Below are 27,607 nucleotides of genomic sequence, written 5' to 3'. Positions count from 1 at the left end.
TGTAAATGCATATTGACCACCAGACTCTGTTCCATAAGAGATTTATTGTAATTAGTGAAGACAATTTAGGCATTCCTAATCCTTTTACATTGCACTATAAGCTTGTACATGTTGTTGTCAAAGTGAGTCGAATTTACAGGATATGAAAGTAACTTTAAAAAAAATCCATTGTAGGAATAAGTATGGATAACAAACCCATATAAGGTACGTATACGTTTTTTTCAATTCCAAGTAAACACATTAGCTCAATGTACTACTTCAAGAAGAAAGTGCCAAGTCAACTACTCTGCATTGGGGGAGTAGCGTCCACACCTGAAGCCTGTCAAGTGAGCGTCACATTTAATGGTGTAGGAAAAGTATAAAACACCTTTTTTCAGCTGACAGCTGAGAGAATGAGTTCCTCGCTCAGGAAAGATAAGGCATCTGCCCGCCACATCGTTGTACAGAACATCTCTATCCCACACTTCAAACCTCAACTCCCGCCCAAGCTCCACCGAGCCAAAGTAATAGGTGGTGTTCCACACGGGGTCGTTGTTGTCCATCACTGTCTCCGTCTCCTCGTACATGCCGTTGTAGAAAATTTTCACATAAGCATCTGTTTTGGTGAAGGTGTCTGCTCTGAGGCCTGCCGCTCTGTGGATTTCCAGTTTGAGTGTCCCTCGGCCAGCCCGCAGAGGACAGCAGTTGTGGTCCAGGTTGGGAGTCGGGGAGCAGTTCTTGAAGCCAAATTGATCCTCCTGTAGCTTGTTCTCCTGGATGTATTCCGAGATAATCGCTCTTAGGTTAGCGCTGATCTGAGAGTCCTCCACTAGGTGGTGCAAGGGGAAAATCCCGTAGGATACCACATCTGGGTTGTTTTGGAGGCTGTTCATCCAACTGTGGTAGGCATCGGAAGGGTCCTGCTGGTAAAGGATGTCCGGAAAGTACTTCTCCCCTCCAATAACCTCAATCTTATGGGTCATGAAACCCTGATAAAAGCCCATACTCATGTTGCCCTTTAAGACGTCATCACATTTGTTGGAGAAAGATGCATTAGCAGGGAGGAAACCCAAGGCCATGCGGAGTTCAGCATTCAGGCAGTTTTTGATCTCCGACTCGGAAAAGCCCTTCAGTGTGGCAAGGCAGGTTCTGAAAGCCGTGATTCGCCTAACCTTGCCACCAAGTTGAACCTTGGAAATACAATCAAACATTATTTGATTGCTGAAAAAAATTACTTGTTACAAAATCAAAACAGTCTGGGACTTTATTAGGATCTGACCTGGTGTATGTAGTGTGTGCCGTAGGTGTCGATCAGCCGTCTGTACAGGGCTCTGCTCCGGGTTGTATTAAGACTCTGCGGGAGTCTCCTCAGATGTTTTGTGAACTCTGCGCTCAGCTGAGGGTGGTCAGCCACCCTATAGCTGAAATGATCAAGAATGTGGAGGTCAGCATACTCGGAATGTTGTCTGTCATAAATTAAGGAGTAGGAAACGTTGGATTGCCTTGTGTCGATAAATATGTTTCGATTCCTCTTATCTGTCCATTCTCACTTACCTGTAGTAAGTGCAACTGATTTCATGGATGGCAAATGTGGCCTTGTCCACGCTGTGCTGCGAGCGAGCAAATTTGGCCATCTCTGAGCGACTCCCTCCCAGCACTGCCTTTCCGATGTTATCAAGGCTCAAACCTACGCCCCAGTTGTTGTTTACCAGCGAGCTCGAGCTGCGCAGAAGTGAATCCACCGAGTGGTGGAGGGCACTGGAAAGCTGCTTGCTACAACGACTGAAAGGACGCCAGTCAAGCACAGCAGCTGGGAGCTTCTGAATCTGAAGATGATAATAAGATGGGGGGGGTAAGAACAATGACACATTTGATTTGAGTTGCCCTGTTTGGCAGTAGTCACCTGTCCATCGTGGAAGCGGTTCGGACACAGTGTGCACGTGTGATTGTCAACCAGATGAGCTTTGACGTTAATCACATACGCCCCCGTCCGACGCATCCGGACCACATCAAAACCCTCCCCGGCAAGATTGTAGCCGGGAATGAAGGCGGCTTTCTCACACTCTGTCGAAAAGCCAAGTCGACAGGACCAAACCTTGCTGAGCGACAATGCCAACGCCCACAAGACAAAGCAGCTTGTATGGAATCCTTTGGAAGGCATGGTTACCTAAATGGCGGGTGAACAAACTGTATTTAAGGAAGCCTTTCTTGCAAGGATTTAACTCCTTGTTTACTTTTGATTACAGTTGCACAGTGGTCAAACATCAGTCTCTAATCCTTTGGTCTTGAAAAACTTGGAGCATGTAATCCTGCCACAGATGTTGTGAAAAATACCCCAGAATACTTGATGAGACTGTCCACACCTACCTCAGTTTATGTCTTATCCTCCCTTTCGACAAAACTGTGCAGAAATTCCTCCAAAGTCTCGATGGCGCCAGCCTACAATGGGCCTGTCTAAGCTTTTGGTCGTGCTGGACATAAAGCTGCAGACTGGCCGAGATTCCAGCGGATGGCTCACTTTTGTCTGTGGTCCGTTGTTTGAAAAACACCAAGGAGGGACTTTATGGGTCAGGGCTTTTCGTGCCTCTCTCTTTTCTATCTCTCTCTCTTTCGCCCCTTGAGGCTGTTTCAATTTCCTCAGCGTGAGTTGGTTTGTTTTCATGTTCAAGATCTCTCTAGTCTCTTGCAGCTGTGTATGTGCATGTATGGGGGGAGGGTGAATCTTTTATTGTCAGAAAAGCAAGATGGACAACTGCACATTTACTGGAAATGCGTGTGTGTGTGTTTGCAGGAGGAAGAGTCTTGTGTGTGTCAGTGTGTGTGTGTGTGTGTGTACCCATATGTCTGTGGGCTGTTAACTTTACCATAACCATGAGGTCACTTCGGCCAGTGTCTATTAATTATTGTGCATAGATTGTAGGTTGCTTTTTAAGTTAAACATTTCTCCTCACACTCAGTCAGTATATTAAAAAAAAAAACACATAATTACTCCCCGGAAAGTGTAATTTATTTTATAAATGACTAACAAAGTTACCTACACAGCCACAGTTATAACATTGTGGATTTTTTTGTCATTATGGATGCACTTTATTAGTCCTTTGAGAGAAAGACAGCAAGAAAGTGAAAGAAATCTCAGATTTATTTTAAATTACATTTACCGTATTTTATTGTAAGTCATATAGTACAAGACTTCAGGCCATTCACACGATTGTCTTTAATATCGGGTATGATATACAGTGTATATAAATATACAGTATAGAGTCTAAACTATGCTATTAAAATAAAAAGTGAAAGTACAGCTTTTCAAAGAAGTCTTTAAACAACATCCATCAATCTTTTACCGCTTGTCCCTTATGAGTGCGGGGGTGCTGGGGTAGGATCCAGGCGGGATACACCCTGGACAAGTCGCCATCTCATCACACGGTCGACAAAGATAGACAATAGACAATCACATTCACACACTAGGGCCATATATGAAATGTCAACAGCTGTCACTTAATATTTCAATCAACCTCAACCAGTATCGCTCCCTCCCCTTCATCGCGCTCAACTTCCTCTTGACGTATTTCCACGTAACCTTGCCTCACCGCCGTCCCAGACAGCCCTCTTCGACGTCTTTTCACCAAGAACACCACTCCCACGAGCACCAGCGCCATCATGCCCATCACTCCAAATGCTACCCCTGCCTTTTCCCCGGTGGACATCTGACTCTGGTCCGAGTTAAAGCTTTTGTAAACCTCTTGAAAATCCTCCTGGTTGGCCAGTTTCCACGTCTTGGTTTGTCCGACTTTAACCCAACTTTTTTCGCCCTCTGTCATCACCATGACCGTGTTGGTTGCTTGCAAGTTAACAAGTGGTGCTCTGGTGAAAGGGGGGAGGTTAATTGGAAGCAGCTGCCCACCGGTGAACCGTCCCGACTGGACACAGTAGAGGATTTCACAGCCATCGCTGACTGCAGCAAGGTGTTGACTGAACTTGGGGGGGCAGCGACTTTGTTGCCCGCCCATGGGGTTCCCTGACTGACAGCTGAAAAAACCGCCGAATGGTACAGAATATTTGAAACCAAGTTCGTAGTCATTACTCACGCAGATTACTTGGCCATCTGATAAAAACTTTAGTGGAAGGAATTGTAATGGGCAACTTTTTGCCTTGGTGATGGGGTTCACTTGGGACGGGCTATAAACCCCTCCGAACAGATACCCAGAGTTCTCGGGAGCATTGCCATTGACCGAACACCAAAAAGTGTTTATGTGAGCTGAGCGTACGTAAGTGTTGTCCTGGCACACTTGGCGATGGCAATGGAACATGTGAAAGATCCCACATGAGTACCGCTGATCGTAACATTCATACGCGGTATAGGCTTGCTGTCTCACTTCTGATCTCAGTAAAGTGTGCGAGTAAGGTGGCTTACAGGAAAAGGCACCCGTATCAGGGTTTTTCTGAGCCAGGGCATCACACAGTGGCCCTGCGTTTTGGGAGATGGGAATACACTCCTGGTAGACACCACCAAAACTGAGGTTTGTAGCGGGGCCCTCGCAAGAAGCGTCATCTATGTTTGCTTGGAAGTTGAAGTTCTGGGAGTTGACGTCGATACAGCCAGGGCGAGTGTTGACCTTGTAATAGCGCTGGATGGCTTTACTAACTGATTTAGCAACTTTGGCAACTGTCGGCTGTGGCAGGTCAGGCAAGGAGTTTTCACTGATAAAGTAGTGAAGGGCTAATCCTTGCCGATCAATAGCAACCAGGTTGTTTTTGGTACTTTCCTGCCACTTCTGCAGAGTGATGCCAGGATAGAAAGGTGCACCGCCGTGGCTTTGAGTAAGAGAATATTGAATATTTGACTGATACGTCTGAAGCGATGATTTCTGTTGTGTGTTTTGGCTGCTAATGTCAAACTTGAGCTTATCGAAAAAGTTCAGGCCAGCCAAGGCTTTGACGCTGTAACTGTCCGACACGCTGTCCGACACGTATGAGGAGCGGAGGTAGTCCTCCTGCATCAAAGTAGCCCCGGCGTCCACACTGGTGATGACATGTGTCCCGAAGTCCAGAACCATCTTCTCTGAAAGATAGTCTGCATTCCTGGTTTGGTTATTTTCTATAGCATCCGCTATCTCCTTGGCTTGCTGAGCAAAACTGGAATCAAAGTTGAAGTCCGGATAGGCCTTAATGGTTTAGATGTGGTTACGCACCTTAAAATAAAATACATGTTAGAATGTTTTTGTATAATGGTTCATAACATTGTGGTATAAACCTTTGTACTGACTCAACAAAAATACATGTGTTTATACCTCACCTGCACTCTGGTTGCATTTGAAGAGTCTTGGACCTGATGGATTTTCATCCTTTGGTTCTCAGAGGAGAATTTTCCATTTAGCAGAGAAAAAAAAGACACTTCAGCATTAATGCTGCGAGCTGTCGAGCTTTGCTGCACCTGCCAGGAGCTCATTATCTCTGAGTTGGTTTCCACTCCCGTCTTTTTGTGAGGTATAACAAACACCTCATCTGGGATGAGGTAGAGCCCGTCTTCGGTAGTCTGGCACTGGAAGTAGCTGAGGTTCATGACCCGGCCCATATCGATGTTTCGTAGATTATCCCAGCCGCCGCCCGGTAGCACCTCTAAGGCTGTGATGGAGAGGTTTGTGGAGGCTCGACATTGTCTTAGCCAGTTGCTCGGACGCCCCACCGGAATTGACAAACCTAGATGAAGAAGAGAGAGCCACAGGAGAATCACTGGTGCTTTCATCTTGAACATGTCTGAAATGCAGGCAAGGACTACTGAACAAAAGAGTCAGGGGGAGTTCCTCCTATCCTATTAGTCATATCCAAAAGGGGATGTTTTTTTCAGGAACTTGTGCTTGGTTATTAAGTTTCGTTTTTGGTTTGCTTTCAAGTCCCATAAAGCCGTTAATGTTCACCTGAGTTTTCTCTGATAAGTGAGGGTTCATAGTTCAGTTCAGTTTCAGTTTATTTCGATCATGCATACAATTACCATGTAATGCATCACATATTTCCAGTTGTTTTATTACAGCACGTCCGAAAAAGAGTAGAAAGAAGCAGGGTTTATTTAATCCTATCCCTTTTAATTCCATAGCAATTGTATCCCATTTCCTTGTTCTCTGTAACAGAACAGTGAATCAATAATAAATAAATATACCATAGTAAGTAAACAAATACTAAATACATAAATGATCTTTCAATCAATCAATCAATCAATGTTTATTTATATAGCCCTAAATCACAAGTGTCTCAAAGGGACGCACAAGCCACAACGACATCCTCGGTACAAAGCCCACATAAGGGCAAGGAAAAACTCACCCCAGTGGGACGTCGATGTGAATGACTATGAGAAACCTTGGAGAGGACCGCATATGTGGGTAACCCCCCCCCTCTAGGGGAGACCGAAAGCAATGGATGTCGAGTGGGTCTGACATAATATTGTGAGAGTCCAGTCCATAGTGGATCCAACATAATAGTAAGAGTCCAGTCCATAGTGGAGCCAGCAGGACACCATCCCGAGCGGAGACGGGTCAGCAGCGCAGAGATGTTCCCAGCCGATGCACAGGCGAGCGGTCCACCCCGGGTCCCGACTCTGGACAGCCAGCACTTCATCCATGGCCACCGGACCAGAGCAGAAAAGAGACGGCAGATCAACTGGTCTAACAGGGGGGCTATTTAAAGGCTAGAGTATACAAATGAGTTTTAAGATGGGACTTAAATGCTTCTACTTTATCTCAAAAGAAAATAAAAAGGGTTCAAGATGTTCATAATTCATGTTCTGTGTACTTTGTGAACACTTGTAGTTTGAACCGTCTCTTAAACTGAATCATATTCGTGCTTTGTTTGATTTCTTTGCTTAATCCATTCCATAATTTAATTCCACATACGGATACGCTAAAGGTTTTAAGTGTTGGACGAGCATACAAATGTTTTAAATTAGATTTTCCTCTAAGGTTATATTTCTCCTCTTTTGTTGAGAAGAATTGTTGTACATTCTTGGGGAGCAGGTTTTAGTTTGCTTTATACATCATTTTAGCTGCTTGCAAATGCACCAAATCATTGAATTTCAATATTTGTGATTCGATAAATAAAGGGTTTGTATGTTCTCTATATCCAACATTATTTTTTATTCTACAAACCCCGTTTCCATATGAGTTGGGAAATTGTGTTAGATGTAAATATAAACGGAATACAATGATTTGCAAATCATTTTCAACCCATATTCAGTTGAATATGCTACAAAGACAACATATTTGATGTTCAAACTGATAAACATTTTTTTTTTGCAAATAATCATTAACTTTAGAATTTGATGCCAGCAACACGTGACAAAGAAGTTGGGAAAGGTGGCAATAAATACTGATAAAGTTGAGGAATGCTCATCAAAAACTTATTTGGAACGTCCCACAGGTGTGCAGGCTAATTGGGAACAGGTGGGTGCCATGATTGGGTATAAAAACAGCTTCCCAAAAAATGCTCAGTCTTTCACAAAAAAGGATGGGGCGAGGTACACCCCTTTGTCCACAACTGCGTGAGCAAATAGTCAAACAGTTTAAGAACAACGTTTCTCAAAGTGCAATTGCAAGAAATTTAGGGATTTCAACATCTACGGTCCATAATATCATCAAAAGGTTCAGAGAATCTGGAGAAATCACTCCACGTAAGCGGCATGGCCGGAAATCAACTTTGAATGACCGTGACCTTCGATCCCTCAGACGGCACTGTATCAAAAACGGACATCAATCTCTAAAGGATATCACCACATGGGCTCAGGAACACTTCAGAAAACCACTGTCACTAAATACAGTTGGTCGCTACATCTGTAAGTGCAAGTTAAAGCTCTACTATGCAAAGCGAAAGCCATTTATCGACAACATCCAGAAACGCCGCCGGCTTCTCTGGGCCCGAGATCATCTAAGATGGACTCATGCAAAGTGGAAAAGTGTTCTGTGGTCTGACGAGTCCACATTTCAAATTGTTTTTGGAAGTATTCGACATCGTGTCATCCGGACCAAAGGGGAAGTGAACCATCCAGACTGTTATCGACGCAAAGTTCAAAAGCCAGCATCTGTGATGGTATGGAGGTGCATTAGTGCCCAAGGCATGGGTAACTTACACATCTGTGAAGGCACCATTAATGCTGAAAGGTACATACAGGTTTTGGAACAACATATGCTGCCATCTAAGCGCCGTCTTTTTCATAGACGCCCCTGCTTATTTCAGCAAGACAATGCCAAGCCACATTCAGCACGTGTTACAACAGCGTGGCTTCGTAAAAAAAGAGTGCGGGTACTTTCCTGGCCCGCCTGCAGTCCAGACCTGTCTCCCATCAAAAATGTGTGGTGCATTATTAAGCGTAAAATACAACAGCGGAGACCCTGGACTGTTGAACGACTGAAGCTCTACATAAAACAAGATTGGGAAAGAATTCCACTTTCAAAGCTTCAACAATTAGTTTCCTCAGTTCCCAATCGTTTATTGAGTGTTGTTAAAAGAAAAGGGGATGTAACACAGTGGTGAACATGCCCTTTCCCAACTACTTTGGCACGTGTTGCAGCCATGAAATTCTAAGTTAATGATTATTTGCAAAAAAAAAATAAAGTTTATGAGTTATAACATCAAATATCTTGTCTTTGTAGTGCATTCAATTGAATATGGTTTGAAAAGGATTCGCAAATCATTGTATTCCGTTTATATTTACATCTAACACAATTTCCCAACTCATATGGAAATGGGGTTTGTAATTGATCTTTTTTGTAACACAGTTAGTGAATGTAGCGCACATTTGTAGTTGTTTCCCCATATTTCTGCACAATAACTCAAATATGGTAACACTAGCGAGCAGTAGAGAATATGAATGTCAGGACTTGATCAAGAATAGGACTCAGATGCAGAGTGGAGAACAATCCAGCAGGCTTTTATTTTGAATGTTACTTTTTAACCTCCAGAGTCAGGGCAATACAACAATGGCTATATCTGACAACTAGCCGAAAAGGTTCCACAAAAAGGGAACAACTGAAAATCACTCCGAAAGGAAGAAACAAAAATCTCAATCGCGAACTATACTTAGCGCGGAATACAACCATAAAATGTATCAATAACAAAAAAAACGCTCCAATAGGAGGGGCAAACAATGGCTATAAAACTTCTACACTGTTTTTGATCTAGAAAAATAGTTAACAAAAATTCACTCAAAAAATTGAGGAAAAGCAGGAACTGTAAGAATAAACTGAAACTCACCACTTCGACTGCAAATTGTTATAACAAAAAAATCACTCTGCTGAGGAGAAAAGGAAACTCAAAATATCAACAAGAAAATTCAGCATCAGGATACTCAAAGCAAGACGAGACAAGGCTTGGGCATGAATCTGGAGATGTACGACACAACGAGACATTCTGGCACAGAACAAAGGCAGGCGTGGGCTTATAAGACACATGGGGGTAAGGGGAACAGGTGGAAGCAATCAGGGATCAGGGATGACGTCAGACTTATGACACAAAAAGAAAGTCACCTGAAACAAGAGCAGAGTTACTTTTTAAACTAAAACATAAAATTCACAAGACATAAAAAACCAAACCAAGACAAGACATGACAATGAAGTGATTTTTGGTCTAGAACATGTTTTGCTTTATTCATTATTGACATTTCTTGCTACTTTATGTTGTATATTTTTTTACATGAGATTCCCAGTTCATTTTATCATCTATTATTACACCCTATAATGTGTTTTCTTTTACCCTTTCAATATCTACTCCGGCTATTTGTAATTGTTTGATTTCTCTTCTACTGTTATCAAATAGCATTATTTTAGTTTTACTGAAATTCAAAGAGTCTGTTTTTGTCAAAGCATCTTTTTAAATTGTTAATTTCTTCTGTTATTTGTATTATCTTCTGTGTTTTCTCTACTGAACAAAACACAGATGTATCATCTGCAAATAATACTAACTTTAAGTCCCTTGTAACTTTACAAATGTCGTTTATGTAGAGATTGAACAATTTTGGTCCAAGTATTGATCCCTTGGATACGCCACAAAATATTTTCAGCAAGAATCTGGACCCGACTCCCTTTCGTTCGACCGGGGGCGACGTAGGACATCGCCCCGCCCTTCTTAGGCAGTCGCCCATCCCTTAGGACCCACTGACCCATGTTCAACTGTTGCTCCCATGGTCCCTATTCTCTATAAACGAGATGTATAATGGGAGCATTCATTATGAGTTCCTCATGTCTGTGACCTTTAGAAGCAGAAGTAAAAGTGAAACCAGAAAAAAGGAGGATGTGTTGGCGCACACCACGCACGTGTCACATGGCTTATTTTCCCCCAAACAAGTCCAGACCTGAGTGTGAAAATAATCTGCACTTTGTAAGAAAACCCAAAAATACATTGGCCTGCCAAACAAAGTTATGATTTCGACCATTTTTAGACTCAACCAACCAAAAGAATTTGAAGTAGCCTATCTAATACATACTTGCCAACCTTGAGACCTCCGATTTCGGGAGGTGGGGGTGGGGGGGGTGGTCAGGGGTGGGACAGGGCGTGGTTGAGGGCGCGGGCGTGGTTAAGAGGGGAGGAGTATATTGACAGCTAGAATTCACCAAGTCAAGTATTTCAAACATATATATATATATATATATATATATATATATATATATATATCCTGAAAATATGCAAACCAAACTGTGTTTAGATAATTGATACTTCAAACTTGCATAAATAAATCTTAAGGAATATAACATAACTTGGCTTCTGAGAGCTTCAAAATGTGATGAATAAAATGCTAAAGTTGTTGATAAACAAGCAATTATTTTAATAATTAAATATGGTCATTTTAAATGAATTATTATGATCATTTAATTATTAATTGTTTCCAATATGTTTATTTTAATGTATAATTCTATGGCTGGATGTAATAAGGAGTCAGAAAAAATACAAATAAAAATACAATTAATTTTGATGTTTTTAGCAAAATATAGTAAAAATGTATTTAGTTGTTTTTTTAAATTAATAAATATATGTATTTTTAGGTAAGATAAACATAATAATACAATTTATCTCTAGTCTGGATGATTTAGTTCTTGTCACCCTGTTGTCCTCCCGTCATTAAAAAAAAGGCTGTCCTCTCTCAGGTCCGCATAAAGCTGGAGGGGGCGTGGCCTCCAGCTCCAGCTGAAAATCGGGAGATTTTCGGGAGAATATTTGTCCCGGGAGGTTTTCGGGAGAGGCGCTGAATTTCGGGAGTCTCCCGGAAAATTCGGGAGGGTTGGCAAGTATGATCTAATAGCGACTAAATATTTGTGTAACCTGAAAGTGCAACAAGGTAAATGGGATGGAAGGCTTTAGTTAGCTTGACAGCAAAAACACACTGAACTCCGGACCAATTGAATCTTCCAGACCAGTGTTTTTCAACCACTGTGTGCCGCGGCACACTAGTGTGCCGTGAGATATTGTCTGGTGTGCCGTGGGCATACTTGCTAACCCTCCCGATTTTTCCGGGAGACTCACGAATTTCAGTGCCTCTCCCGAAAATCTCCCGAATTTCTCCCGATTTCCAGCTGGACAACAAGGCACGCCCACTCCAGGTCCATGCAGACCTGAGTGAGGACAGCCTGTCGTCACGTCCGCTTTTCGTCCATATAAACAGCGTGCCGGCCCAGTCACGTCATAACATCTATGACGTTTTGGCGAGTGCGCAACTGCGCACACAACAAGAAGGAGACGAAGAAGAGGCAGTCATGGTGACGACGAGTAAGAAGAAGAAGTACGCTTGCAAGTCATCAGAGAGGGTGTTGAGCATGGTTAGAAATATAGTAACAGAGAATAGAACGAGGATGGACAATTCAACCCTAAACTCACTCCTTTCCTGCAAATTAAATTTCACAGATGCTGCCCATACCTATGCTCCTTCAAAGGCTGTGCTACTGGCTACAAAGCATTGCACTTTCAAATACAACAATGAGTAGAGGAGTGTTATGTGTGTGTATACGTGTAAATAAATGAACACTGAAATTCAAGTATTTTTTAAATTTATTTATTTATATATATATATATATAAAACAAATACTTGAATTTCAGTGAATATATATACTCCTCCCCCCTTAACCCCGCCCACCCCAACAACAGAGGTCTCAAGGTTGGCAAGTATGGCAGTGGGAGATTTTGCAACTTCACCTAATTGGTCCAAAAAATATTTTTTGCAAATCAATAATTATAACCTGCAAATAATGTGCCGTTGTTGAGTGTCTGTGCTGTATAGAGCTCTGGTCCTGGGCATGACGTTAAAGTGCATCCGGCAGTGGAGGCTCCTCTATGAGGTCTTGGGGCACTAGGAGGTTAACCCCTTTACTACTGTTACCCCAGGTGGCCCTTGGCAAAGGCCTAGTACCTGACTGCCCCCTAGCCAGGGATACGGTGAAGACCTCAACGGCGGAGCAGGCGGAAGACGGTAGATATAAGAACCACCACAACTGCTGCGATGGCGGAAGAAGGCAACCCAAGACCTCAACGGTGGAACAGGCGCAGGATGATTGCTAACCCTATGGACGGCTGGGATGGCGGAAGAAGGCTGCAGCAGAAAAGGGTCCACAGTCGTCTTGGACTCCATGCCACTGGACCCTAATGGGATCTGTCAAGAACCGTGTGGTGACTGTCTGTGCACCAGTCTCCCCACGTTAAACAAAGTCACGCACAGGCATCCTCCATAAAGGGATACCCCCCTACCAGGAGGATCGTCATGCTCGCTTCGAGTGACCGCCGATGATGGTGATTATAGAGCTCGGCAGGGTAACCGTGTGTACTCCATATCAGTAGGTGGCAGCAGGTCGTTCATTGCTTTGTGGAAGTCGGAATGCGTCAAGGATGGTTTGTCGTGATCCCAATATGCAGAGCACATCGGGATACGGCGTGCAGGTAAAATGGTATGTAATGATCAGTGTTGGGACTAACGCGTTACTGTAACGCCGTTAGTTTCGGCGGTAACTAGTAATCTAATGCGTTATTTTTTATATTCAGTAACTCAGTTACCGTTACTACATGATGCGTTACTGCGTTATTTTACGTTATTTTTTAATGTAGTATCGGCTAGAAACAGAAGAAGTGTCGTCCTTCTGTCTCACAAGGAAAAGAAAAGGCGTGCTTTCCTCGACCGAGGAGCGAAGCGCAGGGGAGACGTTCCTCCAGGGCCTATGTACTTCGGGGCTAACACCCTTCACTTTACCCGGCAGTGGGTCTTTACAGCCCCGGACTCAAGGGTGAATGACGAGGCCGGCGGTTTGTTGCAATTTTGTGACTTTATTGGTGTCTTGCACGTAGCCATCCACCAAGCTAGAGCACCTGCACGCATTCACTGTTGCGCTCCCTCACCTCTCTCGCCCACTCACTCACTGACGTCACTTACCTCACATGCTGTCATATCTTAAAGGGCCACACACACACACATACGCTACTCTCATAACAACTAAAAAGACATCATGGCGAAACCAGAAGTCGAGTTTCTTAACATGGATACATTGTCACTACTTTTCTTTTGTCGAGCACAAAGAAAAGAACATTTTAGTTAAATGTAAGTTGTGTCTTGGATCAAAGATCCCATCTACTTAAAGTTAAAGTGCCAATGATTGTCACACACACACTAGGTGTGGTGAAAATATTCTCTGCATTTGACCCATCACCCTTGATCACCCCCTGGGAGGTGAGGGGAGCAGTGAGTAGCAGCAGTGACCGCACCCGGGAATACTGCCCAAAACAGCAATTCAAATCTGCTGAAACAGCTACATAAATGGTAAATGGGTTATACTTGTATAGCTTTTCTACCTTTTTCAGGAACTCAAAGCGCTTTGACACTATTTCCACATTCACCCATTCACACACACATTCACACACTGATGGCGGGAGCTGCCATGCAAGGCACTAACCAGGACCCATCAGGAGCAAGGTTGAAGTGTCTTGCTCAAGGACACAACGGACGTGACTAGGATGGTAGAAAGTGGGGATTGAACCAGTAACCCTCAGATTGCTAGCACGGCCACTCTCCCAACTTCGCCACGCCACATAAGCAACATGCTTTGACGAAGCTAGTAAAGAGAGACACAGACTCTGATGCCACTTCACCTCCACCTAAGGATTTTAACGGAGGCAATGCTAGCCAGGACAACATTGATAGAGCCATTGCAGCGTATGTGCTAGAAGACATGCAGGCTATTTCTACAGTGGAATCACCCGTTTTCTGGCAGCTAATTAGCATGATGCCGGCGTCAAACAACAAATGGCACGGAAAACATGTTCCAAGTACCTGGACAGTGAGTACATAAACATGGAAAGCGAGCTAAAGAAAACACTCCAAACTCTGCCTCTGCTCATCATTGAAGGTACACACTGTCAATTCTCTTATATACTCTTTCATTCTAGACTTCTAGAGTGTTTGATTATCACATCACTCTAAATGTATAGACTATAAAGTTCACAAACATAAAGAGGGATGCTAGTGGGCCAGGCCAATCTTACCTTATCTCTAAACTAAAACTGGGGAAATGTGTAGTCTTCTGGGCTTCACTACAGTGTTGATCTCCTGAATACATGATTTTATTTCACAATTCCTTGAGAGAAAAAAAATGCCTGATTAGGCTTTGTGTATGTCATGTGTGCCTTCCTTGGGTGAAGCCAGCTTTACAGCTATGTTGTTATTATGCGGTTTGTTACTTATGTATGTTATGTTGCAGCTATTTCAAATAGTTTTGTCAATTTGTTGTGGCCTGAAATAAATTGGCCCTTTGAAACATATCTTTGTCTTTGTGTGTTGTATGTAGACCACATTGCTTAGCAGAGTTCAGTGATGCAAATGCATGTCAAGTTGATCAACACATTGTATTATTCTCCAGTGCAATAACAGTACTGAAATTAAGGCTAAAAGGGCATTAATGGGAGCCTTAAAAAAAAAAAGGAGAAAAAAATAAGTAACTAAATAGTTACTTTTCACAGTAACGCATTACTTTTTGGTGTAAGTAACTGAGTTAGTAACTGAGTTACTTTTGAAATAAAGTAACTAGTAACTGTAACTAGTTACTGGTTTTCAGTAACCAACCCAACACTGGTAATGATTAAACCAAAAATTAACAAAAGGGAAAGAAAAAGGCACTAAAGCATAGGGATGGCTATGCAAAACCAAAGTAAAACTGAACTTGCTACAAAGTAAACAAAAACAGAATGCTGGACGACAGCAAAGACTTACAGCGTGCGAAGCAGAGATGGCATCCACAAAGTACATGCGTACATGACATGACAATCAACAATGTCCCCACAAAGAAGGATAGCGTGCGCACAACTTAAATAGTCTCGATTGCTAACACAAAGCAGGTCAGGCAATAGCACTCAAAGGAAGGCGTGAAGCTGCTACAGGAAAACACCAACAAAACAGGAAAGAAGGGTCACCAAAATAACAGTGCAAGACAGGAACTAAAGCAATACACACAGGAAAACAACAACAAACTCAAAATAAGGCACGACAACCTGGAGTTTCATTTTTTTAACCTATTCTGCTGGTGGTGTGCCTCTGTGTTTTCTTTATTAAAAAAATGTGCCTTGGCTCAAAAAAGGTTGAAAAACACTGCTCCAGATCATGCAATCGAAGTCCTTCCTGCTTCCTTCTCGCTATTACTAAACTGCATTTGACACAGTTGACCAAGTAGTCTTATCACAGAGGGTGGAAAACTTTGATGCTGCTCTGAAAAGGTTCAAGTCTCATCCCGGACAAAGGATGTACTTGGTTGGAACTGATAACTCTGTCTCAAACCAGGCAACCTGTGGCGTTGCTCAGGGGTCAACCGGGCAATGCTGAAAGGGTTAAACGTTAGAAATTGGATGCCCATCCATCCATCCATTTTCTACCGCTTATGCATGGATGGCAATTGATTCTTTAAATTTAAATTGTTTTTTGATTCAGATTATCCAATGAATTAATACTGCCATCTAGTGTACATATACACAACTTGTTTTTTAGGTTGCATTTAACATTTATCAGCAAACTAGAATATTGATATATATATAAATGTATGTATATACATATATATATATACACATGTATATACATACATATTTATGTATACTTGTGTATATATACGGTATGTATATATACATATATGTATGTATATAGGCAGCACGGTGGAGGAGGGGTTAGTGCGTCTGCCTCACTATACAAAGGTCCTGAGCAGTCCTGAGTTCAATCCCGGGCTCGGGATCTTTCTGTGTGGAGTTTGCATGTTCTCCCCGTGACTGCTTGGGTTCCATCCGGGTACTCCGGCTTCCTCCCACCTCCAAAGACATGCACCTGGGGATAGGTTGATTGGCAACACTAAATGGGCCCTAGTGTGTGAATGTGAGTGTGAATGTTGTCTGTCTATCTGTGTTGGCCCTGCCATGAGATGGCGACTTGTCCAGGGTGTACACCGCCTTCCGCCCGATTGTAGCTGAGATAGGCTCCAGGGCCCCCCGCGACCCTGAACGGAAAAAGCGGTAGAAAATGGATGGATGGATGGATGTACATATATATATATGTATACATATATTTTTAATTTTCCTGAGGGAACTCTCCTGAAGGAATCAATAAAGTACTAAGTACGGTATGTATATATACATATATGTGTGTGTGTGTATGTATATATATATATATATATATATATATATATATATATATATATATACACATACAGTATGTATATATATATATATATATACGGTATGTATATATACATATATGTATATATACGGTATGTATATATGTATATATACGGTATTTATATATGTATATGCATATATGTATATATATATGTGTGTGTGTGTGTGTATGTATATATATGTATATATGGGTATATATATATATATATATATATATATATATATATATATATATATATATATATATATATATATATATATATATATATATATATATATAATCGCCAATTCACAATAAAATTGCAATACTGTATCATATTGTGACTCAGATATCGTAATACGTGTCGTATTGTGACGTCATTGCCAATACTCCAGTCGCTCAGAGAATCGACTTTAAAACCGCTCAGCTCATGTGCAAGTCTTTTTTCATAGTCTAGCGCCAATCTCCGCGCTAAAAAACATCAGGCATGTATGCAATAAATTTGGGAAATTTTTGGGGTGTACATTTTGGATGGTTTATTTTATTATTAATGCACATATTTATAGGCACTCTTTTCTTTGCATGTATGTGTAGGGGGGAAGTTGTATATGAGTGGAATATTTTTTTCGAATGTATTGATTTCATATACTGTACTTGAAGGGGTTCACCTTTTGCTTTCAATTAAATTACGTTTATTTTCAATGGCAATATGGGAATGTATATATTTAGTTTATTGTTTCTGATTTTATTTGCCTTGTTATCTGTAAAGCACTTTGAATTGCCTACTCACCACTGTGCTCTACATAAACTTGATTTGCGTTACCTTCCGCTAGATGGCGGTATGCATGCAATAGTTATTACTTACTTTCAGGGGAGGTTTAGGTAAGGGATGTTGTACTCGGGGCCCAAGCACATTGGGGCCCGTGGGCTTCTGATTTTTTTTCTTTTCTCTCATTTAAATATGTATGTTGGAGAAAACAATGTCATACATCTTATGATAAAATAAATATAACCATTTCAAGAGTGTCTATAAGATTTCGGCCAAATCCATGCAGTAATGTAAATATTGTACGTTGGGTTTAGGGGTGGAATAGGGGGCCCTAAAGGGGGCAGTCTTGTACATCCAGAATTGTGTTGCTACTTCCTTGTCCTCCCGGTAACAGTTAGAGATGCTACCTCAGTAGAATCTTTAAACTAATTTGTATACTTTAGCCTTTAAATAGACCCCCCTTTTAGACCAGTTGATCTGCCGTCTCTTTTCTGCTCTGCCCCCCTCTCCTGCGTGGAGAGGTTATTATGTGACCACAGATGTGGCACTAGCTGTTCAAAGTCAGGACCTGGGGTGGACCACTCGTCTGTGCATCAGTTGGGGACGTCTCTGCGCTGCTGACTTGTCTCCACTCAAGATGATCCCCTGCTGACCCCACTTTGGACTGGACCCTCACACTATTAACGAGAGCCACTCGATACCCATTGCACCGGTCGCACAGCGGGGGTCCCCACATCTGCGGTCCCCTCCAAGGTTTCTCATTGTATCCCATTGGGTTGAGTTTTTGTCTTGCCCTGATGTGGGATCTGTGTTAGGGTCTTGGACAAGGGGGGTGACCCCAAGATGCAGAGACGGGAGACAAGGTGGAATTACAAAAAATGAAAAATTTAATTAGACAAAAAGGGATAACTAAAGGCGATGGGGCAGAAGCGCATACCATGTAACCTGGACAAAATAGGTTCCTCAGTGGTTGGCAGGAGAAAAGGCCAGGGCGCACTGAGCAGGGCAAGAGTCCAACAAAAGAATCCCCTTTACCTCAGGGAGGCTAGGAAACAAACACAAAAGAGGTTAGGGAATTCAGGACTAAGGAGCGGCAACGTACGAGGTCTGGTGAGGTGAAGCAGGAGCCTGCACGAGAGGGGTTCAGGATACATTAACCGGCAAGGCCAAGCTGTTAGTGACCAGCCTAAATACTGGCGGGCTAATTGCGAGCAGGTGTGCCTCAAGGTCCGCCCCTCGCCGAAGGACGAATCACTGAATACATGGGTGCAGACATAAAGGAGAAGGCAGGATAAAGACAAAACACAACAGTCTGAGCCGAGGATGTCGTTGTGGATTGTGCAGCCCTTTGAGACACTTGTGATTAAGGGCTGTGTAAAAAAACTCCCAGCACTGCCTTTCCGATGTTATCAAGGCTCAAACCTACGCCCCAGTTGTTGTTTACCAGCGAGCTCGAGCTGCGCAGAAGTGAATCCACCGAGTGGTGGAAGGCACTGGAAAGCTGCTTGCTACAACGACTGAAAGGACGCCAGTCAAGCACAGCAGCTGGGAGCTTCTGAATCTGAAGATGATAATAAGGTGGGGGGGTAAGAACAATGACACATTTGATTTGAGTTGCCCTGTTTGGCAGTAGTCACCTGTCCATCGTGGAAGCGGTTCGGACACAGTGTGCACGTGTGATTGTCAACCAGATGAGCTTTGACGTTAATCACATACGCCCCCGTCCGACGCATCCGGACCACATCAAAACCCTCCCCGGCAAGATTGTAGCCGGGAATGAAGGCGGCTTTCTCACACTCTGTCGAAAAGCCAAGTCGACAGGAACAAACCTTGCTGAGCGACAATGCCAACGCCCACAAGACAAAGCGGCTTGTATGGAATCCTTTGGAAGGCATGGGTACCTAAATGGCGGGTGAACAAACTGTATTTAAGAAGCCTTCTTGCAAGAATTTAACTCCTTGTTTACTTTTGATTACAGTTGCACAGTGGTCAAACATCAGTCTCTAATCCTTAGATCTTGAAAAATTTGGAGCATGTAATCCTGCCACAGATGTTGTGAAAAATACCCCAGAATACTTGATGAGACTGTCCACACCTACCTCAGTTTATGTCTTATCCTCCCTTTCGACAAAACTGTGCAGAAATTCCTCCAAAGTCTCGATGGCGCCAGCCTACAAAGGGCCTGTCTACACTTTTGGTCGTGCTGGACATAAAGCTGCAGACTGGCTGAGATTCCAGCGGATGGCTCACTTTTGTCTGTGGTCCGTTGTTTGAAAAACACCAAGGAGGGACTTTATGGGTCAGGGCTTTTTGTGCCTCTCTCTTTTCTATCTCTCTCTCTTTCGCCCCTTGAGGCTGTTCCAATTTCCTCAGCGTGAGCTGGTTTGTTTTCATGTTCAAGATCTCCCTTGTCTCTTGCAGCTGTGTATGTGCATGTATGGGGGAGGGTGAATCTTTTATTGTCAGAAGAGCAAGATGGACAACTGCATATTTACTGGAAATGTGTGTGTGTGTGTGTGTGTGTGTGTGTGTGTGTGTGTGTGTGTGTGTGTGTGTGTGTGTGTGTGTGTGTGTGTGTGTGTGTGTGTGTGTGTGTGTGTGTGTGTGTACCCATACGTCTGTGTGCTGTTAACCTTACCATAACCATGAGGTCACTTCAGCCAGTGTCTATTTATTCTTGTGCATAGATTGTAGGTTGCTTTTTAAGTTAAACATTTGTCTTCACGCTCGATTCCTGCCGATTGAATCAGTCTATTTTTAAAAAAACACATAATTACTCCCCGGAAAGTGTAATTTATTTTATAAATGACTAACAAAGCTACCTACACAGCCGCAGTCATGTTAACATTGTGGATTTTTTTTATCATTATGGATGCACTTTATTAGTCCTTTGAGAGAAAGACAGCAAGATTAAAATATGTGAAAGAAATCTCAGATTTATTTTAAATGACATTTATTTTATTGTAAGTCATATAGTACAAGACTTCAAACCATTCACACGATTGTCTTTAATATCGGGTATGATGTGCAGTGTATATAAATATACAGTATAGAGTCTAAACTATGCTATTAAAATAAAAAGTGAAAGTACAGCTTTTCAAAGAAGTCTTTAAACAACATCCATCAATCTTCTACAGCTTGTCCCTTATGAGAGCGGGGGAGCTGGGGTAGGATCCAGGCGGGGTACACCCTGGACAAGTCGCCACCTCATCACAGGGTCAACAAAAAGAGACAGACAACCATTCACAATCACATTCACACACTAGTGCCATAAAATAAGTATGTCAACAGCTGTCACTTAATATTTAAATCGTTCTCAACCAGTATCTCTACCTTCCCTTCATCGCGCTCAACTTCCTCTGGACGTGGGTTCTCGTAAAGTACTCTATACGCCGTCCCGGACAGCCCTCTTCGACGTCTTTTCACCAAGAGCACCACTCCCACGAGCACCAGCGCCATCATGACCATCAGTCCAAATGCTACCCCTACCTTTTCCCCGGTGGACATCTGACTCTGGTCCGAGTTAAAGCTTTTGTAAATCTCTTGAAGATCCTCCTGGTTGGCCAGTTTCCACGTCCTAGTTTGTCCGACTCTAACCCAGCTTTTTTCGCCCTCCGTTATCACCATGACCGCGTTGGTTGCTTGCAAGCTATCAAGTGGTTCTCTGGTGAAAGGGGGGAGGTTAATTGGAAGCAGCTGCCCACCGGTGAACTGTCCCGACTGGACACAGTAGAGGATTTCACAGCCATCGCTGACTCCAGCAAGGTGTTGACTGAACTTGGGGGGGCAGCGACTTTGTTGCCCGGCCATGGGGTTCTCTGACTGACAGCTGAAAAAACCGCCGAATGGTACAGAATATTTGAAACCAGGTTCGTATTCCTTACTCACGCAGATTACTTGGCCATCTGAGAGAAACTTTAGCGGAAGGAATTTACTTGGGACGGGCTATAAACCCCTCCGAACCGATACCCAGAGTTCTCGGTGGCATTGCCATTGATCGAACACCAAAAAGTGTTTATAGTAGCTTCGTGTTTGGAAGTGATGTCCTGGCACACTTCGCAATAGAACATGTTGAAGAGCCAACATGAGGATTTGTTTATGTGACATTCATAGGTTGTATAAGGTTCCTCTTTCAATTCTGATCTCAGTAAAGTGGACGAGTAAGGTGGCTTACAGGAAAAGTCACCTGTATGAGGGTTTTTCTGAGTCAGGCCATCACACAGTGGCCCTGCGTTTTCGGAGTTGGGAATACACTCCTGGTAAACACCACCAAAACTGAGGTTTGTAGCTGGGCCCTCGCAAGAAGCGTCATCTATGTTGGCTTGGAAGTTGAAGTTCTGGGAGTTGACGTTGGTACAGCCAGGGCGAGTGTTGACCTTGTAATAGCGCTGGATGGCTTTACTAACTGATTCAGCAACTTTGGCAACTGTCGGCTCTGGCAGGTCAGGCAAAGAGTTTTCATTGATAAAGTAGTGAAGTGCTAATCCTTGCCGATCAATAGCAACCAGGTTGTTTCTGGTACTTTCCTGCCACTTCTGCAGAGTGATGCCAGGATAGAAAAGTGCACCACCGTGGCTTTGAGTAAGAGAATATTGAATATTTGACTGATACGTCTGAAGCAATGAGCTCTGGTTTGTGTTTTGGCTGCTAATGTCAAACTTGAGCTTATCGAAAAAGTTCAGGCCAGCCAAGGCTTTGACGCTGTAATTGCTCGACACGCTGTCCGACACGTATGAGGAGCGGAGGTAGTCCTCCTGCACCAAAGTAGCCCCGGCGTCCACACTGGTGATGACATGGGTCCCGAAGTCCAGAACCATCTTCTCTGAAAGATAGTCTGCCTTCCTGGTTTGATTATTTTCTAAAGCATCCGCTATCTCCTTGGCTTGCTGAGCAAAACGGGAATCAAGGTTGAAGTCCGTATAGGCCTTAATGGTGTAGATGTGGTTACGCACCTTAAAGTAAAATAAAATACATGTTAGAATGTTTTTGTATAATGGTTCATAACATTGTGGTATAAACCTTTTATATTGAATCAACAAAAATACAAGCATTTCTACCTCACCTGCACTCTGGTTGCATTTGAAGAGTCTTGGACCTGATGGATTTTCATCCATTGGTTCTCAGGGGAGTATTTTCCATTTAGCAGAGAAAAAAAAGACCCTTCAGCATTAATGCTGTGAGCTGTCGAGCTTTGCTGCACCTGCCAGGAGCTCATTATCTCTGAGTTGGTTTCCACTCTTGTCTCTTTGTGGGGTATAACAAACACCGCATCTGGGATGAGGTAGAGACCGTCCTCGGTAGTCTGGCACTGGAAGTAGCTGAGGTTCATGACCCGGCCCATATCCATGTTTCGTAGATTATCCCAGCCGCCGCCCGGTAGCACCTCTAAGGCTGTGATGGAGAGGTTTGTGGAGGCTCGACATTGTCTTAGCCAGTTGCTCGGGCGCTCCACCGGAATTGACAAACCTAGATGAAAAAGAGAGAGCCACAGGAGAATCACTGGTGCTTTCATCTTGAACATGTCTGAAATGCAGGCAAGTACTACTGAACAAAAGAGTCAAGGGGAGTGCCTCCTATTCTATTCATATCAAAAAGGGAATGTTCTATTCAGGAACTTTTGCGTGGATATTAGGTTTCGCTTTTGTTTTCCTTTAAGTCCAATAAAGCACATAATGTTCACCTGAGTTTTCTCTGATAATTGAGGGTAAATAGTTCAGTTCAGTTTCAGTTTATTTCGAACATGCGTACAATTACCATGTAATGCATCACATATTTCCAGTTGTTTTATTACAGCACGTTCGAAAAGGAGTAGAAAGAAGCAGATCTTATTTAATCCTACCCCTTTTCATTCCATTGCAATTTCATCCCATTTCCTTGTTCTCTGTAACAGAACAGTGAATCAATAATAAATAAATATACCATAGTATGTAAACAAATATTAAATACATAAATGATCTTTATCTCAAAAGAAAAAAAAAAGGGTTCAAGATGTTCATCATAATTCTTGTTCTGTGTACTTTGTGAACACTTGTAGTTTGAACCGTCTCTTAAACTGAATCATATTGGTGTTTTGTTTGATTTCTTTGGTTAATCCGTTTCATAATTGAATTCCACATACTGATATGCTAAAGGTTTTTAAATGTTGTACGAGCATACAAATGTTTTAAATTAGATTTTCCTCTAAGGTTATATTTCTCCTCTTTTGTTGAAGAATTGTTGTACATTCTTGGGTTCGCAGGTTATAGTTTGCTTTTTACATCATTTTAGCTGTTTGCGAATGCACCAAATCTTTGAACTTCAATATTTGTGATTCGATAACTAAAGGGTTTGCATGTTCTCTATATCCAACATTATGTATTATTCTAATTGATCTTTTTTGTAACACAGTTAGTGAATGAAGCGCACATTTGTAGTTGTTTCCCCATATTTCTGCACAATAACTCAAATATGGTAACACTAGCGAGCAGTAGAGAATATGAATGTCAGGACTTGATCAAGAATAGGACTCAGATGCAGAGTGGAGAACAATCCAGCAGGCTTTTATTTTGAATGATACTTTTTCACCTCCAGAGTCAGGGCGATACAACAATGGCTATATCTGACAACTAGCCGAACAGGTTCCACAAAAAGGGAACAACCGAAAGTCACTCCGAAAGGAGGAAACAAAAATCTCAATCGCGAACTATACTTAGCGCGGAATGCAACTATGAAATGTAGCAATAAAAAAAACTCTCTAAAAGGAGAGGGAAACAATGGGTATAAAACTTCTACACTGTTTCTGATCTAAAAAAATAGTTTAAAAAAATTCACTCAAAAAATTTAGGAAAAGCAGGAACTGTAAGAATAAACTGAAACTCACTTCGACTGTAAAACGTTATAACAAAAAAAATCACTCTACTGAGGAGGAGAAAAGGAAACTCAAAATACCAACAAGGGAATTGAGGGTCAGGATACTCAAAGCAAGGCGAGACAAGGCTTGAGCCTGATGCACGAGACAACGAGACATTCTGGCAAAGAACAAAGGGAGACGCGGACTATAAGACACATGGGGTTAATGGGGAACAGGTGGAAACAATCAGGGATCAGGGATGACATCAGACTTATGACACAAAAGGAAGAGCAAGTGACCTGAAACGAGAGTAGAATTACTTTTCAAACTAAAACATGAAATACACAAGACACAAAAAACCAAGACAAGACATCCTTGTGACAATGAAGTGAATTTTGGTCGAGAACATGTTTTGCTTTATTCATTATTGACGTTTCTTGCTACTTTATGTTATATATTTTTTTACATGAGATTCCCAGTTCATTTTATCATCTATTATTACACCCAAAAATGTGTTTTCTTTTACCCTTTCAATATCTACTCCGGCTATTTGTAATTGTTTGCTTTCTCTTCTACTGTTATCAAATAGCAATATTTTAGTTTGACTGAAATTCAAAGATAGTCTGTTTTTGTCAAACCATCTTTTTAAATTGTTCATTTCTTCTGTTATTTGTATTATCTTCTGTGTGTTCTCTCCTGAACAAAACACAGTTGTATCATCTGCAAATAATACTAACTTTAAGTCCTTTGTAACTTTACAAATGTCGTTTATATAGAGATTAAACAATTTTGGTCCAAGTATTGATCCCTGAGGTAGCCCACAAAATATTTTCAGCGAGAATCTGGACCCGACTCCCTTTCGTTCGACCCGGGGTGGACCACTCATCTGTGCATCAGTTGGTGACGTCTCTGCGCTGCTGACTTGTCTCCACTCAAGATGATCCCCTGCTGGCCCCACTACGGACTGGACTCTCACACTATCAACTAGATCCACTTGACGCCCATTGCACCGGTCGCCCAGCAGGGGGTCCCCACATCTGTGGTCCCCTCCAAGGTTTCTCATTGTATCTAATTGGGTTGAGTTTTTGTCTGGCCCTGACGTGGGATCTGAGCCGAGGATGTTGTTGTGGCTTGTGCAGCCCCTTGAGACACTTGTGATTAAGGGCTGTATATATAAACTTTGATTGATTACTTAAATGTTACTAATAGAGGTATATTCATCATATTCACTTCTGACATTTTAAAATATATTGAATAGATTTGGGTTTTGTTTATTCCGGCATTCATTTTAAAGCCGAATTTCCTTGTAGGTTGAGAACCACACAAGGCTATTTATGGTAAAACAATCAAAGTTTATTGATATAGCCCTAAAACACAAGTGTCTCAAAGGGCTGCACAAGCCGCAACGACATCCTCTGCTTAGATCCCACATTGATTGATTGATTGAGACTTTTATTAGTAGAATGCACAGTACAGTACATATTCCGTACAATTGACCACTAAATGGTAACACCCGAATAAGTTTTTCAACTTGTTTAAGTCGGGGTCCACTTAAATCAATTCATGGTACAAATATATACTATCAGCATAATGCAGTCATCGCACAAGTTAATCATCAGAGTATACACATTGAATTATTTACAATCCGGGGTGTGGGATGTGGAGGCGGGGGGGTCATAGGTTTGGTTGATATCAGCACTTCAGTCATCAACAATTGCATCATCAGAGAAATGGACATTGTAACAGTGTAGGTCTCTGACTTGGTAGGATATGTACAGCAAGTAGTGGACATTGAGATCAGAAAGCATAAAAACAAGTATATACATTTGATTATTTACAATCCGGGGAGGTGGGATGTGGTGGGGGGAGGGCGTTAGTTTAGGGTTGCAGTTACCTGGAGGTGTTCTTTTAGTGCGGTTTTGAAGGAGGATAGAGATGCACTTTCTTTTACACCTGTTGGGAGTGCATTCCACATTGATGTGGCATAGAAGGAGAATGAGTTAAGACCTTTGTTAGATCGGAATCTGGGTTTAACGTGGTTAGTGGAGCTCCCCCTGGTGGTGTGGTTATTATGGCGGTCATTTACGTTAAGGAAGTAGTTTGACATGTACTTCGGTATCAGGGAGGTGTAGCGGATTTTAAAGACTAGGCTCAGTGCAAGTTGTTTGACTCTGTCCTCCAACCTGAGCCAGCCCACTTTGGAGAAGTGGGTAGGAGTGAGGTGTGATCTGGGGTGGAGGTCTAGAAGTAATCTGACTAGCTTGTTCTGGGATGTTTGGAGTCTAGATTTGAGGGTTTTGGAGGTGCTGGGGTACCAGGAGGTGCATGCGTAATCGAAAAAGGATTGAATGAGAGTTTCCGCTAGAATCTTCATGGTGCTTTTGTTGACCAGAGAGGAGATTCTGTAGCGGAATCTCATTCGTTGGTTGACCTTTCTGATTACCTTGGTTGCCATTTTATCACAGGAAAGATTAGCCTCTAAAATGTAACCTAGGTAGGTGACCTCATCTTTCCTGGTGATTACAATGTCACTCTAGTAGCATCAGGGCAAGGAAAAACTCAACCCAATTAGATACAATGAGAAACCTTGGAGGGGACCGCAGATGTGGGAACCCCCGCTTGGCGACCGGTGCAATGGACGTCGAGTGGATCTAGTTAATAGTGTGAGAATCCAGTCCATAGTGGGGCCAGCAGGGGATCATCTTGAGTGGACACAAGTCAGCAGTGCAGAGACGTCCCCAACTGATGCACAGATGAGTGGTCCACCCTGGGTCCTGACTTTGAACAGCTAGCGCCACATCTGTGGTCACCTAATAACCTCTGGAGAAGAGGGCAGAGCAGAAAAGAGACGGCAGATCAACTGGTCTAAAAGGAGAGTCTATTTAAAGGCCAGCGCATACAAATGAGTTTTTTAAGATGGGACTTAAATGCTTCTACTGAGATAGCATCTCTAACTGTTACCGGCAGGGCAGGGAAGTATTCGGAACACAATTCTTGGCCCCCTTACACAAGACTGCAACAGGGCCCCCTATTCCAACCCTAAACCCAAGATACAATAATTACATAACTGCATGGATTTGGCACTTTGAACAGCTAGTGCAGTGTTTTTCAACCACTGTGCCACGACATCTATATCTATATGGCTTTATTGTCATTACGCAAGGTAACGAGATTGAGGATCGCGGGGTGCGCTGGAGCCTATCTCAGCTACAATTATATAATTTCACCTATTTGGGTTAAAAATATTTTTTACAAACCAATAATTAGTCTGAAAACACTGTGTTGGGTGCTGTCTAGAGCTTGGCAGAGTAACCCTGTAATACTGTTCCATATCAGTAGGTGGCAGCCGGTAGCTAATTGCTTTGTAGATGTCGGAAACAGCGGGAGG

At 42.5% G+C, this 27,607-nt stretch overlaps 3 protein-coding genes across 4 annotated transcripts; all 3 read right to left on the bottom strand.

Moving 5' to 3' along the window:
- Positions 1-25: 25 nt before the first annotated feature.
- prf1.5 (perforin 1.5) lies at positions 26-19,782 on the bottom strand. Of its 2 annotated transcripts, none has more exons than XM_061928736.1 (5): positions 19,490-19,782; positions 1,883-2,146; positions 1,534-1,805; positions 1,259-1,400; positions 26-1,169 (listed from the first exon to the last, which is right to left on the bottom strand). In XM_061928736.1, the coding sequence occupies exons 2-5, from the start codon at positions 2,138-2,140 to the stop codon at positions 282-284; spliced, it is 1,560 nt and encodes a 519-aa protein (XP_061784720.1). In that variant the 5' UTR covers positions 2,141-2,146; positions 19,490-19,782; the 3' UTR covers positions 26-281. The 2 variants fall into 2 exon arrangements, with proteins under 2 accessions (XP_061784720.1, XP_061784719.1); XM_061928735.1 differs by lacking the exon at positions 19,490-19,782 and adding an exon at positions 2,347-2,616.
- On the bottom strand, positions 3,423-5,861 carry LOC133575855 (macrophage-expressed gene 1 protein-like). The gene is given in 2 exon segments (XM_061928734.1): positions 3,423-5,168; positions 5,273-5,861. Coding segments are annotated over 2 exon segments (2,145 nt in total). The 5' UTR covers positions 5,732-5,861; the 3' UTR covers positions 3,423-3,482.
- Positions 19,783-20,251: 469 nt separating the features above from the next.
- LOC133575856 (macrophage-expressed gene 1 protein-like) lies at positions 20,252-22,912 on the bottom strand. The gene is given in 3 exon segments (XM_072912109.1): positions 20,252-21,331; positions 21,334-22,342; positions 22,453-22,912. Coding segments are annotated over 3 exon segments (2,115 nt in total). The 5' UTR covers position 22,912; the 3' UTR covers positions 20,252-20,684.
- Between the last annotated feature and the right edge of the window lie 4,695 nt (positions 22,913-27,607).

This window comes from Nerophis lumbriciformis, linkage group LG33 (genome assembly GCF_033978685.3).
Source record: "Nerophis lumbriciformis linkage group LG33, RoL_Nlum_v2.1, whole genome shotgun sequence".
Lineage (NCBI taxonomy): Eukaryota > Metazoa > Chordata > Actinopteri > Syngnathiformes > Syngnathidae > Nerophis > Nerophis lumbriciformis.
This window is presented reverse-complemented; position numbering and strand designations above follow the sequence as displayed.

Coding starts and splice junctions, on each gene's coding strand:
- prf1.5 (XM_061928736.1), bottom strand. CDS start 2,140: ATGCCTTCCAAAGGATTCCATACAAGCTGCTTTGTCTTGTGGGCGTTG. Junction 1,806..1,882: donor ACCGCTTCCACGATGGACAG/GTGACTACTGCC, acceptor TATCATCTTCAG/ATTCAGAAGCTCCCAGCTGC. Junction 1,401..1,533: donor ATCAGTTGCACTTACTACAG/GTAAGTGAGAAT, acceptor TGATCATTTCAG/CTATAGGGTGGCTGACCACC.